This window comes from Nerophis ophidion, linkage group LG15, assembly GCF_033978795.1.
Source record: "Nerophis ophidion isolate RoL-2023_Sa linkage group LG15, RoL_Noph_v1.0, whole genome shotgun sequence".
NCBI lineage: Eukaryota > Metazoa > Chordata > Actinopteri > Syngnathiformes > Syngnathidae > Nerophis > Nerophis ophidion.
This window is the reverse complement of record NC_084625.1, coordinates 9,655,823-9,676,584: the sequence shown is the minus strand read 5'-3', so window position 1 is coordinate 9,676,584 and position 20,762 is coordinate 9,655,823. Positions and strand designations below refer to the sequence as shown.

General features: G+C 42.7%; 1 protein-coding gene across 1 annotated transcript in view; it reads right to left on the bottom strand.

Moving 5' to 3' along the window:
* Window positions 1-20,762, bottom strand: part of pou6f2 (POU class 6 homeobox 2) — a 251,573-nt gene that overhangs the window by 46,169 nt on the left and 184,642 nt on the right. The window contains exon 6 of the mRNA XM_061921483.1: window positions 13,000-13,137. Within this exon, the coding sequence (XP_061777467.1) occupies window positions 13,000-13,137 (138 nt within the window). The remainder of the gene's footprint in view (window positions 1-12,999; window positions 13,138-20,762) is intronic.

The following is a 20,762-nucleotide window of genomic DNA, read 5'->3' as shown; positions in this document are numbered from 1 at the left end:
CATGAAATGCTCCGTCATTCACAAACAAGGACCCTGGCGAGGGTCACCACTGTGTGAAAAAATGCGTGAGCAAATTGTTCAATGGTTTAAGAACAACATTTCTCAACCAGCTATTGCAAGGAATTTAGGGATTTCACCATCTATAGTCTGTAATATCATCAAAAGGTTCAGAGAATCTGGAGAAATTACTGCATGTAAGCGGCTAAGCCCGTGACCTTGGATCCCTTAGATGGTACTGCATCAAAAAGCGACATCGGTGCGTAAAGGATATCACCACATAGGCGCAGGAACACTTTAGAAAACCACTGTTAGTAACTACAGTTTGTCGCTACATCTGTAAGTGCAAGTTAAAACTGTACTATGCAAACAAAGCCTAAGCCATTTATCAACACCCAGAAACGCCGCCCATCTAAAATGGACTGATGCAAAGTGGAAAAGTGTTTTATAGTCTGACGAGTCCGAATTTCAAATTGTTTTTGGAAACTGTGTATGTCGTGTCCTCCAGAACAAAGAGGAAAAAAGAACATTTAGGATTGTTCTAGGCACAAAGTTCAAAAGCCAGCATCTGTGATGGTATGGGGGTGCATTAGCTTACACATCTGTGAAGGCACCATTAATGCTGAAAGGTACATACAGGTTTTGGTACAACATATGCTGCCATCCAAGGAACGTTATCATGGACGCCCCGCTTTTTTAAATTAATACTTAAAACTACTACGCTACTGTATTCAAACGTTGGTCACTACGGTGGTAATTGGAGAGTTTGAGGAAAGTTTGAGAACTACTGATCTACAGATTCAAGTGATGACAAATTATAAATAAATCAAAATGTATATTTTTGACTTATTTGGAAAATTTTTGTGACTGAGACCTTTGCGAATTTGAGGGAAGATTTTGAAAATGAAAAATATCATGCATGCTTTTATTTTTCAGTGTGTGGCCCTTAGGACACTCCTGCATTAGATCATATGATACATATTAGTGTTGTCCCGATACCAATATTTTGGTACCGGTACCAAAATTATTTTGATACTTTTCTAAATGAAGGGGACCACAAAAATGCATTATTAGCTTTATTTTAACAAAACATTTTCGGGTACATTAAACATATGTTTATTATTGCAAGTTGGTCCTTAAATAAAATAGCGAACATGCCAGACAACTTGTCTTTTAGTAGTAAATAAACAAACAAAGGCTCCTAATTTAGTCTGCTGACATATGCAGTAATATATTGTGTCATTTATCTACCTATTATTTTGTCAACATTATTAAGGACAAGTGGTAGAAAATTAATCATTACTCTACTTTTTCATTTACTGTTAAAGGCCTACTGAAATGAGATTTTCTTATTTAAACGGGGATAGCAGGTCCATTCTTTGTGTCATACTTGATCATTTCGCGATATTGCCATATTTTTGCTGAAAGGATTTAGTAGAGAACCTCGACGATATAGTTCTCAACTTTTGGTCGCTAATAAAAAAGCCTTGCCTGTATGTGCACGTGACGTCACGGATTGTGGAGCTCCTCACATCGTTTACAATCATGGCCACCAGCAGCTAGAGCGATTCGGACCGAGAAAGCGACAATTTCTCCATTAATTTGAGCGAGAATGAAAAATTCGTGGATGAGGATATTGATAGTGAAGGACTAGAAAAAAAAAAGGCAATTGCAGTGGGAGCAATTCAGATGTTATTAGACACATTTACTGGGATAATTCTGGAAAATCCCTTATCTGCCTATTGTGTTGCAAGTGTTTTAGTGAGATTATATAGTACCTGAAAGTCGGAGGGGTGTGGCCATGGGTGTAGTGACCGCCAGTGTCTCCGTGGGAGGAGATGATAGTCGCCGTAGCAGCTGCAGGAGGACGCTGGCTCCGCTCATAACTACGGTAAGAGCCAACTTATTACCACAATTTTCTCACTGAAACCTGCCGGTTGACATGTGGTCGGGATCCATGTTCGCTTGACCGCTCTATTCCATAGTAAAGCTTCACCTTCGGGAATTTTAAACAAGGAAACACCGGCTGTGTTTGTGTGGCTAAAGGCTAAAAACTTCCCACCTCCATCTTTCTACTTTGACTTCTGTATTATTAATTGAACAAATTGCAAAAGATTCAGCAACAAAGATGTCCAGAATACTGTGTAATTATGCGATTAAAGCAGACTACTTGTAGCTTGGATCGGGCTGGAAAATAATGTCCGCTACAACCCGAGACGTCAAACGCACGCGTCATCATACCGCGACGTTTTCAACACGACACTTTCCGGAATCGCGGGAAATTGTAATTTAGTAAACTAAAAAGGCCGTATTGGCATGTGTTGCAATGTTAATATTTCATCATTGATATATAAACTATCAGACTGCGTGGTCGCTAGTAGTGGCTTTCAGTAGGCCTTTAATATCTGTGTACTTTCTCTTTTAACATGTTCTATCTACACTTATGTTAAAATGTAAGGATCACTTATCAATCTGTTGTTTGGATACTTTACATTAGTTTTGGATGATACCACACATTTGGGTATCAATCCGATACCGAGTCGTTACAGGATCATACACTGGTCATATTCAAAGTCCTCATGTGTCCAGGGACATATTTCCTGAGTTAATAAACATAGTATAAATAAAAAAACAAAAATGAAAGAAAATGTTGTAAAGCCCAAAATGTAATTTTGCACCGGTACTTTTTTTTAGAGGCGGTATAGTACCGAATGTGATTCATTAGTATCGCGGTACTATACTAATACTGGTATATCGTACAATCCTATGCAATAATGCAACAAGAGATGTATCCTGCACTTCTCTTTTGTAAAGTAAATACATGCAGCAGATAAGAGCATCTTGATCACTAACATTATTTGCCCACGTGGCTGGACAGGACAGGTTAGAACAGGGGTCTCAAACTCACTGGATGCAGAGTCTGGGTGAGGCTGGGCTGCGAGAAAAGATTTCTTCAAAAAAAATGTTGCATACTCCTCAGCATGTCTAGTTGTATAATGACGTTTCAAATTGTATCTCTTGTGCACCACAACTTTTCCTGTGCAAATAAGACACGTCGGGGTGCCGCTGTGCTCAACAAAGAAATATTGCATCTCCCACTTTTCCTGGAATTGTCTTTGCTCATCACTCACCCTTCTCTTCACTGCAGGCTTTGAAAAAAGACATGTTTGGGGTTGTGGAATATATTTGTATTTAGCCCACGCACGGAGAATAATGTTATTTCCGCAATGTGTGTGTAGAGAAGCAGAGCCAACGGTGGGGCAGGGCACGCTGGAGCCCTGGCCAAGATGGCGACAAGGAGGCGGAGAATGCGGCGGAGCGGAGAGAAGTGGCGTGCTGGGAGCGACGCTGCCGCAATCAAATTCAGGTGCGTGGATTGCGCACCGGCAAACAATTAACATTTCTCCTCATGATGTATAAAAGGGGAGAAGGAGAAGAGATCAAAGAAGGAGTAGGACAGCCGGCAACAGCGACCGATAAGCAAGAGAGAGCAAGACACGAGAGACGGAGATGCGGCCGACTAAATAGCAGACCGGAGAGCGAGACACGGAGGAGCGAGCAGTGGGAGCGACGAGGGCGTAAAAGACTGACTTTATTGAAAAATAAAAGAGTCAAACCTGCTAGAGAGATGTCCTTCCTGGGTGGTCAGTGGAACCCGAGCGACGACAGGGAAAGTCGTTCACAGTGTGTCGTTCCGCTTTCCCTCCCTACAGCAACACGGCGGTCAGCGGATAATAGCTGGGAAAGTACCAGGATAGCGAGCGCAAAAAAGTGACGGCTCACGGAGTGTTATCCGGCGTCATATAGAAATATATATAGTGTTCATCGTGTGAGGCAATGCAAATTAAACAATAAAAAATACAAATAACGTTTTTAATTGGTCCAGGTTATCGGGGACTGTTATTACTGACGGACAGGTGTTGTGGTGTGACTGCAGCCAGGCACGTAAGAAAAACCTCATCTCTATGGCAACGTTTCTGTCGCTTTCACTCATTTGCCGTTTTTCCACTAACGCAAGGGTAGGCAATGTCAGGCTTGCCCCTGACCGTTTGTTTGTGTCTTCGTTTTTCCTCTGTGTGTGTAGTATTTCCTGTCAGCGCTCTTATTTTGTTGGTTTCTTGTCTTTCTCCCTGGCTGATTGGCACCTGGCCACACCTGGTGTCAATCAGCCCGCACCTATTTAGACCTGTTTTATCCTCCAGTCTGGGCTGGATTATTCTATTGTCGCTCCTGTCGTGCCGTGTCTTTGCAGCGTAGCGGTAAGCTATATTTCGGTAGCTGTTTGTAGCTTACTGTTTTTTGTTCCCTGCTTCCATTTTGTTTTCATACTATAAGTAACGACTTTTGTTTCTTGTTCGTTATCTTCTAGCTCCCATGCTAGCTCTTTTAGTTTGTTATCCGCCTCGTACGCGTCCTTTGTTAGTACCCTTATTCTATTATTTTAATTAAATCATGTTTCCTTACTCAATGCCTGCCTCCTTCTCTGCATCTTGGGGTTCGTCTACAACAAACTATGACAGGCAACCCAGAACGTTGAAAGAGCCATTTTGGACCCAAATAACACAACGCTGTCAAGCGCCATTCATATAAAACTTGAGGGCCGCACTAACATTAAACTTGCATATTAAGATGGGGGCCACAAAATAATGTCTCGTGGCCCGCAATTGGCGTGTCTGAGACCCCTGGGGTAGAATAATAATTTAAAAAAAAATATTGTATGATATTTATTTTTGGGAAGGGGGGACAGTGCATGTTTCAGAGGCCTCCGTGGGAATAATGCCATGGAATAATGAGGTGGGGAGCAAAGGCTGTAGCCCTGGGCTTTGACCGTCTCCGTGACCTGATTGTGTCAGGGAGTGTCAGCAGCCCAGACACTACAAAAGCACAGTGCATCGCATCAAGTCCGCATCCACACTGATCTGTCCCCAGCGCTGCAGGCTCCTCGCCAGCCACCAAAGTCCATACTGTCTCATTATCGACATTTAGCATCAAGCGCCACGGACAATGGCGCCCGGTCGCCGTGATAGCATGCAGACTTTCAAGTGTCATTGCTTCTATTTGGAACGGTCTTTTAGTACACTTGCAGCGTAAAAACAACAGCATATTGAGGCTGGTACACGTGTTAGCACAGACCTGGGTGAATTAAGCCCCGGCGGCCACCTCTTACTCGTTAAGCTTTTCAATCTGGCCCGCCGGACATTTCCAAATAATTTTTTTTTAGATCTTTAAGATGGAAAGTGTAGCTGCTAGAGATGCGCGGATAAGCAATTATCTCATCCGCATCCGCATCACCCTAATCGTCATCCACCCGCCGCCCACCCGAACCAACATTTTATCGGCATCGTACCCGCCCGCCAACCGCCCGCTGAATTACATCAGAGGTTGGCCACCTTTACCACTCACAGAGCTATTTAAACCTGTTTCACAGAGTAATGTAGTCAATTGGAGCCACTGACGTTCTCACGACTATTCAATAGCGTTCATCCTGATGATAAGAATATGGCCGTGTTGTGAAGCAATTGCCTTTGACACCTTCAACAACATGTACGAACCGCTTGTTGGTCCAGCAACATGTTGTGTGCTGCTTCCGCAATCACACGTATGAGATTGAAAGGCATACTGGGTGATACAGAGTACACTGATGGTTGTGATATAAACAACTTTAACACTTACTAATATGCGCCACGCTGTGAAGCCACACAATACATTTCGGGAGAACACCCTCACAGTAACACAACATAAACGCAACACAACTAATACCCATAATCCTTTGTATTCATGACACTTCCTGGGGGGGGGGTCATGAATACAAAGGATTATGGGTATTAGTTGTGTTGCGTTTATGTTGTGTTACTGTAAGGATGTTCTCCAAAAATGTGTTTGTCGTTCTTAATTGGTGTGGCTTCACAGCGTGGCGCATATTAGTAAGAGTGTTAAAATTGTTTATATCACAACCATTAGAGTACTCTGTGTCACCCAGTATGCCTTGCAGTCGTGTGCGTGTTGCCGCGGAAGCCACACACAACATGATGCTGGACTGACAAGCGGATCGTGTATGATGTAGAAGGCGGCAAAGCCAATGGCTTCATAGCACGCACTGATATTTAATATCTAAGTGACTGCCGGCAGTCATTCAAGAGAATAATAGCGTCTCCTATTGACTTCTTCGCTTTATGACACGGGTCTTAAATGGCTCTTTGAATGGCAAAGGATACCGATCCCAGAACCATGTATATCAAATGTCTCTGGATGGTTCGACCGCCACCCACCCGAATCTAAAATCTAAAATCTATTTGTTCGTGGCGTCGGGCGGATGAGACCGCAAACCGTGCATCTCTAGTAGCTGCTGACGTGCAGTCATGTTTTCTAAGGACTGTAAGTCTTCAACTATACAGTACTAAGTATGTCAATGGTTGGAGTCTGCACTTTTGGATGATATACTACAAACCCTGTTTCCATATGAGTTGGGAAATTGTGTTGTAAATATAAACGGAATACAATGATTTGCAAATCCTTTTCAACCCATATTCAGTTGAATATGCTACAAAGACAACATATTTGATGTTCAAACTGATAAACATTTTTTTTTTGCAAATAATAATTAACTTAGAATTTCATGGCTGCAACACGTGCCAAAGTAATTGGGAAAGGGCATGTTCACCACTGTGTTACATCACCTTTTCTTTTAACAACATTCAATAAACGTTTGGGAACTGAGGAAACTACTTGTTTAAGCTTTGAAAGTGGAATTCTTTCCCATTCTTGTTTTATGTAGAGCTTCAGTCGTTCAACAGTCCGGGGTCTCCGCTGTCGTATTTTACGCTTCATAATGCGCCACACATTTTCGATGGGAGACAGCTCTGGACTGCAGGCGGGCCAGGAAAGTACCCGCACTCTTTTTTTGGGGCGGCATAGCTCGGTTGGTAGAGCGGCCGTGCCAGCAACTTGAGGGTTGCAGGTTCGATTCCCGCTTCCGCCATTCTAGTCACTGCCGTAGTGTCCTTGGGCAAGGCACTTTACCCACCTGCTCCCAGTGCCATCCACACTGGTTTAAATGTAAATTAGATATTGGGTTTCACTATGTAAAGCGCTTTGAGTCACTAGAGAAAAGCGCTATATAAATATAATTCACTTCACTTCACTTACGAAGCCACTACTGAATGTGGCTTGGCATTGTCTAGCTGAAATAAGCAGGGGCGTCCCTGAAAAAGACGGCGCTTAGATGGCAGCATATGTTGTTCCAAAACCTGTATGTACCTTTCAGCATTAATGGTGCCTTCACAGATGTGTAAGTTACCCATGCCTTGGGCACTTATGCACCCCCATACCATCACAGATGCTGGCTTTTCAACTTTGCGTCGATAACAGACTGAATGGTTCGCTTCCCCTTTGGTCCGGATGACACCATGTCGAATATTTCCAAAAACAATTTGAAATGTGAACTCGTCAGACCACAAAACGCTTTTCTACTTTGCATCAGTCCATCATAGATGATCTCGGGCCCAGAGAAGCCGGCGGCGCTTCTGGATGTTGTTGATAAATGGCTTTCACTTTTGCATTGTAGAGCTTTAACTTGCACTTACAGATGTAGTATCTAGTATTTAGTGACAGTGGTTTTCTGAAGTCTTCCTGAGCGCATGTGGTGATATCCTTCAGAGATTGATGTCGGTTTTTGATACAGTGCCGTCTGAGGGATCGAAGGTCTTGGTCATTCAATGTTGGTTTCCGGCCATGCCGCTTAAGGGGAGTGATTTCTCCAGATTCTCTGAACCTTTTGATGATATTATGGAGCGTAGATGTTGAAATCCCTAAATTTCTTGCAATTGCACTTTGAGAAACGTTGTTCTTAAACTGTTTGACTATTTGCTCACGCAGTTGTGGACAAAGGGGTGTACCTCGCCCCATCCTTTCTTGTGAAAGACTGAGCATTTTTTGGGAAGCTGTTTTTATACCCAATCACGTCACCCAAATGTTCCCAATTACCCTGCATGCCTGTGGGATGTTCCAAATAAGTGTTTGATGAGCATTCCTCCACTTTATCAGTATTTATTGCCACCATTCCCAACTTCTTTGTCACGTGTTGCTGGCATCAAATTCTAAAGTTAATGATTATTTGCAAAAAAAAAAAAAAAAAAAGTTTATCAGTTTGAACATCAAATATGTTGTCTTTGTAGCATATTCAACTGAATATGGGTTGAAAAGGATTTGCAAATCATTGTATTCTGTTTATATTTACATCTAACACAATTTCCCAACTTATATGGAAACAGGGTTTGTATATTAGATATATCAGATTGTAGGTGGGTTTATTTTCTACCCTTCGCGTTCATATTTCACTGTTTGTTGCATTTTTTTTGCGTTTCACTTGATTGTAAAATATGACTGGACACTCACACTATTATGTTAGATCCACTATGGACTGGACTCTCACTATTATGTTAAATCCACTATGGACTGGACTCTCACACTATTATGTTAGATCCACTATGGACTGGACTCTCACTATTATGTTAGATCCACTGGACTGGACTCTCACTATTATGTTAGATCCACTGGACTGGACTCTCACACTATTATATTAGATCCACTATGGACTGGACTCTCACCATTATGTTAGATCCACTGGACTGGACTCTCACACTATTATGTTAGATCCACTATGGACTGGACAGTCACTATTATGTTAGACCCACAATGGACTGGACTCTCACTATTATGTTAGATCCACAACGGACTGGACTCTCACTATTATGTTAGATCCACTATGGACTGGACACTCACTATTATGTTAGACCCACAATGGACTGGACACTCACTATTATGTTAGACCCACAATGGACTGGACTCTCACTATTATGTTAGATCCACAATGGACTGGACTCTCACTATTATGTTAGATCCACAATGGACTGGACTCTCACTACTATGTTAGATCCACTATGGACTGGACTCTCACTCTTATGTTAGATCCACAATGGACTGGACTCTCACTATTATGTTAGATCCACAATGGACTGGACTCTCACTATTATGTTAGATCCACTATGGACTGGACTCTCACTCTTATGTTAGATCCACAATGGACTGGACTCTCACTATTATGTTAGATCCACAATGGACTGGACTCTCACTATTATGTTAGATCCACTATGGACTGGACTCTCACTCTTATGTTAGATCCACAATGGACTGGACTCTCACTATTATGTTAGATCCACAATGGACTGGACGTACACATGTTGTCAATATTCAGGGTTTTATCCTCCATAGAAACATTTAAATTCCACTGCGTCTTTTAAGGCGGTCTTTCACAACGTTTTTAGCATTCAATCAGACATTATTGTTAGGTTTTGTATTAGTGTTCATAAAAATAGATACACCTGGCCCCCAGACACATTTTTTTCTTTAAATGTGGCCCCCGAGTCAAAATAATTGCCCAGGCCTGTGTTAGCAGGATGAAAGTGTGTGTAGTGACACACACACACACACACACACACACACACACACACACACACACACACACACACACACACACACACACACACACACACACACACACACACACTGTGTGCGGTGTGCACCTGCAATACGATGATTCATTAGATGGGGCCTGGCAATGACAAGCATCATCATTCAAGCCTCTGGCTACTGATGGAACAATCCTGCAGCCACCCTTTAAATATGACAAGGTCAGCGTTTTGTCGCGACGGCCGCATGCGGATTAGGGGAAGACGGGCTTTGTTTATTCCTAAAAAAAAACAAAAAAAACCCTAATATATGGCCGGGTGGCTACCACACCGTGCAGACCCAGGAAATCTGCAAGGAACGAGAATGACACTCAGTAGAGTGGTCCGAAGGCGACAAATAGCCTCTTCCCACAACATGTCCATGAACATTTCCTGAGACCTCTTTAATAATTCCTGGTAATGTGTGTGGTTTGTGTTTCTACAAGTGTAATTCCATCCAATCATACGGGGAGTGGTACACACTCTTCTTCTGCAAACGCATTTACAAAAGTTGCCTTTTCGTTCCATTTTGTAAGAAATGTCGTAGAAACGGAGTAAACAAGTTCATACCAGTTAGGGTTAAATCTTTTCTGGCACAGACCGAATCCGGTCGGAAATACCAGAAAACCGATTCACGTAAATGTCCAACGGTAATGTCAAAATTTTCCATGCCAACAAAAAAATGTACTCAAAAAACATTCAAACATATGTAAAGTCAGGCTCCACTTTCCCAAAAATGTGCTAGCTTGATGCTAATATACATGTGACTTTGCTATTGACATGCTCCAGATTAGCATTAGCGATTTTACATGGCAATTTCTCACTCTTATGTTAGATCCACTCTGGATTGGACTCTCACACTATTTTGTTATATCCACTATTGACTTGACTCTCACTATTATGTTAGATCCACTCTGGACTGGACTCTCACACTATTATGTTAGATCCACTATGGACTGGACTGTCACACTATTATGTTAGGTCCACTATGGACTGGACTCTCACTATTATGTTGGATCCACTATGGACTGGACTCTCACTATTATGTTAGATCCACTATGGACTGGACTCTCACACTATTATGTTAGATCCACTCTGGACTGGACTCACACTATTATGTTAGATCCACTATGGACTGGACTCTCACACTATTATGTTAGATCCACAATGGACTGGACTCTCACACTATTATGTTAGATCCACTTTGGACTGGACTCTCACTATTATGTTAGATCCACTATGGACTGCACTTTCACAATATTATGCTAGATCCACTCGACGTCCATTGCATCTGGTCTCCCCTCGAGGAGGTGGGGGGTCACCCACATTTGCGGTCCTCGCCAAGGTTTCTCATAGTCATTCACATTGACATCCCACTGGATTGTGAGTTTTTCCTTGCCCTTATGTGGGCTCTGAACCGAGGATGTCACTGTAGCTTGTGCAGCCCTTTGAGACACTTGTGATTTAGGGCTATATAAATAAACATCGATTGATTGATTGATTGATTGATTGATTGATTTCAACACCCAGGGGGGAGGCAACATGAAGGTGTTCCTGTTTCTTTCATGTATTATAATCAACAGAAAGACATTGTTTTAACCCAAGGACTACAAAGCGGCGAGAAAGCAGGATCTGCCCAAGTTCCAGACACCACTTTTTGAACTGTTTTACGAACCTCTCTTTGAACTCTATACAAAACTCTCTTTGAACTCTATACAAGCCTCTTCTTTGAACTGTTTTACAACCTTTTCTGTGAACTGTATAAGACCCTCGTCCCTTAGAAACAGCTGTGGCCATGTGGTCAGGAATGGTCCAAATAAAAAGAAGGAGGCGTGCAATCTTTTGCCAGAGCGTGGGTGACACTGTAAGACAGGCGTCGGGAAACTTTTTGGCTGAGAGAGCCATGAAAGCCAAATATTTTAAAATGTATTTCCGTGAGAGCCATATAATATTTTTAACACTGAATACAACTGTCAGGTTCAAACACTGATCACATCTTAAACAGACAAGAAGCAAGGAATTAAACAAAGACAGGATTCAATTTAGCTCAATGAGGAGAATTGCGTAGACCTGTACCCTTGTACAGTGTCGTCCAACGCTTTGACAAGAGAATTCTACGTCTCTTCTTTTATTTGGACTTTCCCTGATTACAACAACTAAATGCGTGCATCTCCTATTCTTTTTAATAACATTGTTATTAGGAAGCTAACCAATAATAAATAAAATACTTCTCACCATTAATGCGACTGCTTGAACAGGTGCGATAGAAACGGATGTATGGATTAAAATGCATGAAAATGTTTTATATTTTGAACATTATTTTTAACACTGGGATTACCAGCGGAATTATTAATGACTTATCGTGTTAAGCAACGTCAGCAAAGATTTTTAACACTGTGATTACCAGCGGATCCGCTTTGGACTGGACTCTCACGGCTGTGTTGGATCCATTATGGATTGAACTTTCACAGTGTCATGTTAGACCCGCTTGACATCCATTGCTTTCGTCCTCTCCAAGGTTCTCATAGTCATCATTGTCACCGACGTCCCACTGGGTGTGAGTTTTCCTTGCCCTTATGTGGGCCTACCGAGGATGTCGTAGTGGTTTGTGTTGTGGTTTGTGCAGCCCTTTGAGACACTAGTGATTTAGGGCTATATAAGTAAACATTGATTGATTGATCAAGCGACGTCAGCTAAGATTTACCTGAGAGCCAGATGCAGTCATCAAAAGAGCCACATCTGGCTCGAGAGCAGTGGTTCTTAACCTGGGTTCGATCGAATCCTAGGGGTTCGGTGAGTCAGCCTCAGGGGTTCGACGGTGCCTCCCTTGCGGAGGTCATGACACACCCGACTCATCGTGTAAATAAAAACTTCTCCCTATCAGCTTCATGGAAACGGCAAAAGCAGAAGTGAGACTGATTTGCATGTGTGTAATTTGTTGTGAGTTCACGCACTGTGTTGGTTTTGTTTTTGGAACAAGGTGATGTTGATACATGATTATTTTTGTGCACCAGTAAAAATACATAACTTTGTTGTGAATTTGAAAAAAAAAAAACATTTTATTTTTCACTAAAGAAGGGTTCGGTGAATGCGCATATGAAACAGGTGACGTTCGGTATCTCAAACAAGGTTAAGAACCATTGCTCTAGAGGCAAAGGTTCCCGAACCCTACTGTTCTAAGAGGTTACAGGTTGACATGTTTCTCCTCAATTGAGCCAAATTAAATTCTGTCTCTGTTTAATTATTTGCTTCTTGTCTGGTTTAATAGATGTCATCAGCGTTTGAACCTAACAAAAACTATAGTAACTAACCAGTCTTTTAATGGTTCCTTTCAAAGAGCCATAAATCGCCCTCAAGCTAATTTTTCTGGAAAAGTTTGGGCTTGGGGGAAATATTCTTTTACTCAGGTAATTGTAGTGGAAATGTGTTGAGAAAAAGAAAAATTCCCAGGAAAACGAGGAAAATATCAAAGCGTTTTATGATGGTTGGCGCTCACCTGTCCTTGTGCGTTGGTCACCAGCTGTCCGGAGGTGCCTTGTAGGTTTGACAGGGCGTTGCCAAACACCTGAGAGCCGGCGATGGACCCCATGGCGGCGGCTGCAGCGACTGCCGCCTGGCTGGCCAGAGGGTTCAACTGCTGGGAGAAAACATGTCTTAGGTCAATGTTTGCGGACTCAGGAAATGACAATTGAACTGTGTTTGTTCTTCAGGCCGCGGCCAACTGGGGTCCGGCGAAGTCCCCAAAGGTGTGTTCTCCTGAACCCAGCGGGAGGTTCGAGGCTGGCGAGGAAAGCTGTGAATAAGTGACCATTTTAGCACTTCAAGTGCTTCTTCCGGCCCACGGGGCTCTGCTGCCTTCAGCATGCCACACTCACAATGTAAGAAAACGGTGTGGTCAGCGAGCATCCCACCAGTGTCGTACTTTTTCACTCGTCGGGTTTGGCTCAGGCTGCTCCACTCCGTAGGCGAGGTGAGCCACATAAATCAAGCTAAGCACGTATTAGAAGGCTGATTTTGTTGCGGTGCAGCAGAGCAACGTCTTATTATAAACCCCGTTTTCATATGAGTTGGGAAATTGTGTTAGATGTAAATATAAACGGAATACAATGATTTGCAAATCCTTTTCAACCCATATTCAGTTGAATATGCTACAAAGACAACATATTTGATGTTCAAACTGATAAACTTTTTTTTTTGTGCAAATAATCATTAACTTCAGAACTTGATGCCAGCAACACGTGACAAAGTAGCTGGCAAAGGGGGCAATAGATACTGATACAGTTGAGGAATGCTCATCAAACACTTATTTGGAACATCCCACAGGTGTGCGGGCTAATTGGGAACAGGTGGCTGCCATGATTGGGTATAAAAACAGCTTCACAAAAAATGATCAGTCTTTTACAAGAAAGGATGGGGCGAGGTACACCCCTTTGTCCACAACTGTGTGAGCAAATAAACAGTTTAAGAACAACGTTTCTCAAAGTGCAATTGCAAGAAATTTAGGGATTTCAACATCGACGGTCCATAATATCATTAAAAGGTTCAGAGAATCTTGAGAAATCACTCCACGTAAGCGGCATGGCTGGAAACCAACATTGAATGACTGTGACCTTCGATCCCTCAGATGGCACTGTATCAAAAACCGACATCAATCTCTAAAGGATATCACCACATCGGCTCAGGAACATTTCAGAAAACCACTGTCACTAAATACACTTTGTCGCTATCTGTAAGTGCAAGTTAAAGCTCTACTATGCAAAGCGAAAGCCATTTATCAACAACATCCAGAAATGCCGCCGGCTTCTCTGGGCCCCAGATCATCTAAAATGGACTGATGCAAAGTGGAGAAGTGTTCTGTGGTCTGACGAGTACACATTTCAAATTGTTTTTGGAAATATTCGACATCGTGTCATCCGGACCAAAGGGGAAACCAACCATCCAGACTGTTATCGACGCAAAGTTCAAAAGCCAGCATCTGTGATGGTATGGGGGTGCATTAGTGCCCAAGGCACGGGTAACTTACACATCTGTGAAGGCACCATCTATGCTGAAAGGTACATAAAGGTTTTGGAACAACATATGCTGCCGTCTTTTTCATGGACGCCCCTGCTTATTTCAGCAAGACAATGCCAAGCCACATTCAGCACGTGTTACAACAGCGTGGCTTCGTAAAAAAAGAGTGCGGGTACTTTACTGGCCCGCCTCCAGTCCAGACCTGTCTCCCATCGAAAATATGTGGCGCATTATGAAGCGTAAAATATGACAGCGGAGACCCCGGACTGTTGAACGACGGAAGCTCTACATAAAACAAGAATGGGAAAGAATTCCACTTTCAAAGCTTCAACAATTAGTTTCCTCAGATCCCAAACGTTTATTGAGTGTTGTTAAAAGAAAAGGTGATGTAACACAGTGGTGAACATGCCCTTTCCCAACTACTTTGGCACATGTTGCAGCCATGAAATTCTAGGTTAATAATTATTTGCGAAAAAAACCCATAAAAGTTTATGAGTTTGAACATCAAATATCTTGTCCTTGTAGTGCATTCAATTGAATATAGGTTGAAATTTACATTTAACACAATTTCCCAACTCAAATGGAAACAGGATCTGTATATCGTATTTATATATAAATAAAACATAGAGCTAAATATGACTTCCCTGTTGTCTGTGCCGTCTCCTTCCCGCTATCCTTTTATTCCACTTTATAATGTTTTTTTATAATGGTATTTTCAGAATGTGCTGCAGGCCGTTAAGAAACGAGTCACGGGCCAAACTTTGGACACCCCTATAAGGGAAGAAAGAAAGGAATTGGACTGCAAATACCGGGGAACATTTTTCTATTGGTCATTTTCGTCGATTCGCAGCGATCCAGCTCGGCTCTCGTGAGCTCATTCAGTTACCGCTCTTCTTTTATCGCAAGCCGCCCACCATATATTATTACACTTTCTCAAATCAAATGACGGGAGGGGGGGGAGGGAATCAATACTTTTTCATTGACAGTAAAGGTTAAGCACATTAAGAATGACACCGCATTTGTCTTATGAAATCATATTTCATGTTGGTGGCCCTCAAATTGGCCGTGATTGATATTGGCTCCCCGCTTCTGAAAGTCATCCACTTTTTCCCCCCCCCTTCCATAATCGCAGAATTGCCTTTTATCGGTGCGGCGGACAGAAAAAAAAAAAGTTGGAGAAAAGGCAGAAGTAATGAAGAAAAAATGTTGCCTGTCTGGACGCTGCAATGTGTTAACGAGCAATTCAATGGACGACATCATCATGGCGTTTCCGTCAATGACAGTCCCATCAGAGAGTGTTAAAACGGAGTATTCGGGAGTGGTGTTGGCACAGCTAAACGGGCGATTTGACGCCGTGGTGACTCTCCTCTCAGCAGCTTGGCAAAAGGCACCAAATGACAGCGTTCGTGCCTGATTGCACGTGTTGGAGGAGATAAACATTCTTTACACCAGGGGTTTCAAACTCACTTCACCTGGGGGCCACTGGATGCAGAGTCTGGGTGAGGCTGGGCCGCAGGAAAAGATTTCTTAAAAAAATCCATCCATCCATTTCCTACCGCTTATTCCCTTTTGGGGTCGCGGGGGGTGCTGGTGCCTATCTCAACTACAATTGGACGGAAGGCGGTGTACACACTGGACAAGTCGCCAACTCATCGCAGGGCTTTCTTAAAAAATGTATATTTTAAAGGCATTTATTTTAATTTTAAAAACAAAATAAAATCAAAATATAAATGAACAAAATGAGAATTGTGCACCGCAAATAAGACACGTCGGTGTGGCCCTGTGCTCAACAATTAATATTGCATCTCCCACTTTTCCTGGAACTGTCTTTGCACATCACTCACCCTTCTCTTCACTGCAGGCTTTGAAAAAGACATGTATGGGGTTGTGGAATATATTTGTAATTGCTGACGCACAGAGAATAATGTTATTTCTGCAAAGTGTGTAGTTCCGCTCTTCCTCCCTACAGCACCACGGCGGTCGGTGGATAATAGCCGGCCGGGAAAGTACTAGGATAGCGAGCGCAAAAAAGTGACAGCTCCCGGAGTATTATCCGGCGTCATGTAGAAATATATGTAGTGCTCATCGTGTGAGGCAATGCAAATTAAACAATAAAAAAAAACAAATAATGGTTTGAATTGGTCTAGGTTATTACTGACGGACAGGTGTCGTGGTGTGACTGTAGCCACGCATGTGAGAAAACCCTCGTCTCCATGGCAACGTTTCTGTCGCTTTTACTCATTTGCCGCTTTTCCACTTATGCTGGGGTAGGCAACCCAGAACGTTGAAAGAGCTATTTTGGACCCAAATAACAACCCTGTCAAGCGCCATTTGTAGAAAACTTGAGGGCCGCACTAACATTAAACTTTCATATTAAGGTGGAATTGTCTTTGCTCATCACTAAGCTTTCTCTTCACTGCAGGCTTTGAAAAGGACATGTATGGGGTTGTGGAATATATTTGTAATTAGCTGACGCACAGAGAATAATGTTATTTCCGCAAACTGTGTCGTTCCACTTTTCCTCCCTACAGCAACACGGCGGTCGGCGGATAATAGCCGGCCGGGAAAGTACCTGAATAGTGAGCGCAAAAAAGTGACGGCTCTCGGAATGTTATCCGGCATCATGTAGAAATATATGTAGTGTTCATCGTGTGAGGCAATGCAAATTAAACAATAAAAACAAAAACAAATAACAGTTTGAATTGGTCTAGGTTATAGGCGACTGTTATTACTGACGGACAGGTGTCGCGGTGTGACTGCAGCCAGGCACGTGAGAAAACCCTCGTCTCCATGGCAACTTCTCTGTCGCTTTCACTCATTTGCCGCTTTTCCACTAACGCAGGAGTAGGCAACACAGAACGTTGAAAGAGCCATTTTGGACCCAAATAACACAACGGTGTCAAGCGCCATTCATATAAAACTTGCGGGCCGCACTAACATTAAACTTTCATATTAAGGTGGAATTGTCTTTGCTCATCACTAACCCTTCCCTTCACTGCAGGCTTTGAAAAAGACATGTTTGGGGCTGTGGAATATATTTGTATTTAGCCCACGCACAAAGAATAATGTTATTTCCGCAATGTGTGTCGTTCCGCTTTTCCTCCCTACAGCAACATGGCAGATAATAGCCGGAAAAAAGTACCTGGATAGCCAGCGCAAAAATGTGACAACTGAGTGTTATCCGGCGTCATATAGAAATATATGAAGTGTTCATCGTGTGAGGCAATGCAAATTAAACAATAAAAAAAAACAAATAACAGTTTGAATTTGTCCAGGTTATCGGGGACTGTTATTACTGACGGACAGGTATCGCGGTGTGACTGCAGCCAGGTACGTAAAAAAACCCCTTCGTCTCCATGGCAACGTTTCTGTCGCTTTCACTCATTTGCCGCTTTTCCACTAATGCAGGGGTAGGCAACCCAGAACATTGAAAGAGCCATTTTGGACCCAAATAACAAAAATCGTCTCTGTTTGTTAGCCCGAACGGGGCTAACATCACTACTAACGTGTTACACTCTGTCTGGGGTATCAGCGCTGGGGTCCAGTGCACCACAGTTTTGTATTGTCACTTGGTCATTTGGCGGAGTGCCTCGGAAGCTGCTGGACCGCTCGTCGCCCCGGCCCGGACAGCGGCTCCAGGGGAGGGAGCTAGCGAGCGAGATTGAGAGAGCGAGCGTGTGCGGGTCTAGTCGAAAAGCGGCAAATCGTTTCTCTGCTTGCATCACGGACAAAACGCTGTCAAGTAAAATTCATATATAACTTGCGGGCCGCACTAACATGAAACTTTCATATTAAGGTGGGGGACCCCTGCTTTCCACTCGCTCCGTGAACGGACAGCGGGGGGAATTTAGTTTTATGTTCTCAGAGTAGGTCTCCAAGAGCTTGGTCACAGAGATGCATCAAACAAAAGGCATGGGAGGAAACAACGGCTGCTATCTCCACCTGTCTGGCGGTCAGGTGATGCCAGAAATCTCCAAATAAACAGAGAAATAACTGGGTTTTTGTTTATTTTAAATAATAGAGCTTTTTTCCCCTTCGGCCTGCAGGACACAAGAAGAGCAGACACAAAAAGCTGTACCCACTCGGTCACCCAGAGGGGGCTCTCCACATCTGCGGTCCCTACCAAGGTTTCTCATTGTTCCCATGAAGTTGCCTTTCTCCTTGCATCTTGATGATGTCGTAGTTTGTGAAAGCAGCTTTACAAAATGTGTGATTAAGTGCTAAAAAGACATTTTGATTGATTTGTTTTTCCACTGTTTGATTGAACTACAAACCCCGTTTTCATATGAGTTGGGAAATTGTGTTAGATGTAAATATAAACGGAATACAATAATTTGCAAATCCTTTTCAACCCATATTCAGTTGAATATGCTACAAAAACAACATATTTGATGTTCTAACTGATAAACATTTGTTTTTGTTGCAAATAATCATTAGCTTTAGAATTTGATGCCAGCAACACATGACAAAGAAGTTGGAAAAGGTGGCAATAAATACTGATTAAGTGGAGGAATGCTCATCAAACACTTATTTGGAACATCCCACAGGTCCATCCATCCATTTCCTACCGCTTGTCCCTTTTTTAGGTCGCGGTTGGGCGCCGGTGCCTATCTTAACTACAATCGGGCGGAAGGCGGGGTACATCCCACAGGTGTGCAGGCTAATTGGGAACAGGTGGGTGCCATGATTGGGTATAAAAACAGCTTCCCAAAAAATGCTCAGTCTTTCACAAGAAAGGATGGGGCGAGGTACACCCCTTTGTCCACAACTGCGTGAGCAAATAGTCAAACAGTTTAAGAACAACGTTTCTCAAAGTGCAATTGCAAGAAATTTAGGAATTTCAACATCAACGGTTCATAATATCTTCAAAAGGTTCAGAGAATCTGGAGAAATCACTCCACGTAAGCGGCATGGCCGGAAACCAACATTGAATGACCGTGACCTTCAATCCTTCAGACGGCACTGTATCAAAAACCGACATCAATCTCTAAAGGATATCACCACATGGGCTCAGGAACACTTCAGAAAACCACTGTCATTAAATACAGTTGGTTGCTACATCTGTAAGTGCAAGTTTAAGCTCTGCTATGCAAAGCGATGGCCATTTATCAACAACATCCAGAAACGCCGCCGGCTTCTCTGGGCCCGAGATCATCTAAGATGGACTAATGAAAAGTGTAAAAGTGTTCTGTGGTCTGACGAGTCCACATTCCAAATTGTTTTCGGAAATATTCGACATGCTGTCATCCGGACCAAAGGGGAAGCGAACCATCCAAACTGTTATCGACGCAAAGTTCAAAAGCCAGCATCTGTGATGGTTAGGGGGTGCATTAGTGCCCAAGGCATGGGTAACTTACACATCTGTGAAGGCACCATTTATGCTGAAAGGTACATACAGGTTCTGGAACAACATATGCTGCCATCTAAGCGCCGTCTTTTTCATGGACGCCCCTGCTTATTTCAGCAAATCAATGCCAAGCCACATTCAGTACGTGTTACAACAGCGTGGCTTCGTAAAAAAAGAGTGCGGGTACTTTCCTGGCCCGCCTGCAGTCCAGACTTGTCTCCCATCGAAAATGTGTGGCGCATTATGAAGCGTAAAATACGACAGCGGAGACCCCGGACTGTTGAACGACTGAAGCTCTACATAAAACAATAATGGTAAAGAATTCCACTTTCAAAGCTTCAACAATTAGTTTCCTCAGTTCCCAAACGTTTATTGAGTGTTGTTAAAAGAAAAGGTGATGTAACACAGTGGTGAACATGACCTTTCCCAACTACTTTGGCACGTGTTGCAGCCATGAAATTCTAAGTTAATTATTATTTGCAAAAAAAAAATTAAGTTTATGAGTTTGAACATCAAATATATTGTCTTTGTAGTGCATTCAATAGAATATGGGTTGAAAATGATTTGCAAATCATTGTATTTTGTTTATATTTACATCTAAGACAATTTCCCAACTCACATGGAAACGGGATTTGTAGATTCTGCAACTAGTGTTTGGATCCCACTGTACGCAATATCTGAAGAGCATGGAAAAAAGCATTTTACAATGGCATACTCTGCATGTGACGAATAAACTTTGAACCTCGGATACTGCTGTATCGGCATTAAAACATGCATTTGTTGGGGATATGTGAGGACGTCTAGCACAAAGACAAGTTCCTGTGCAACACAGCACGATGTCATCATGCCACACATTCCTCAGTAAAATTGCTATTAGCGGCAGAAGACACTGTCCCGGC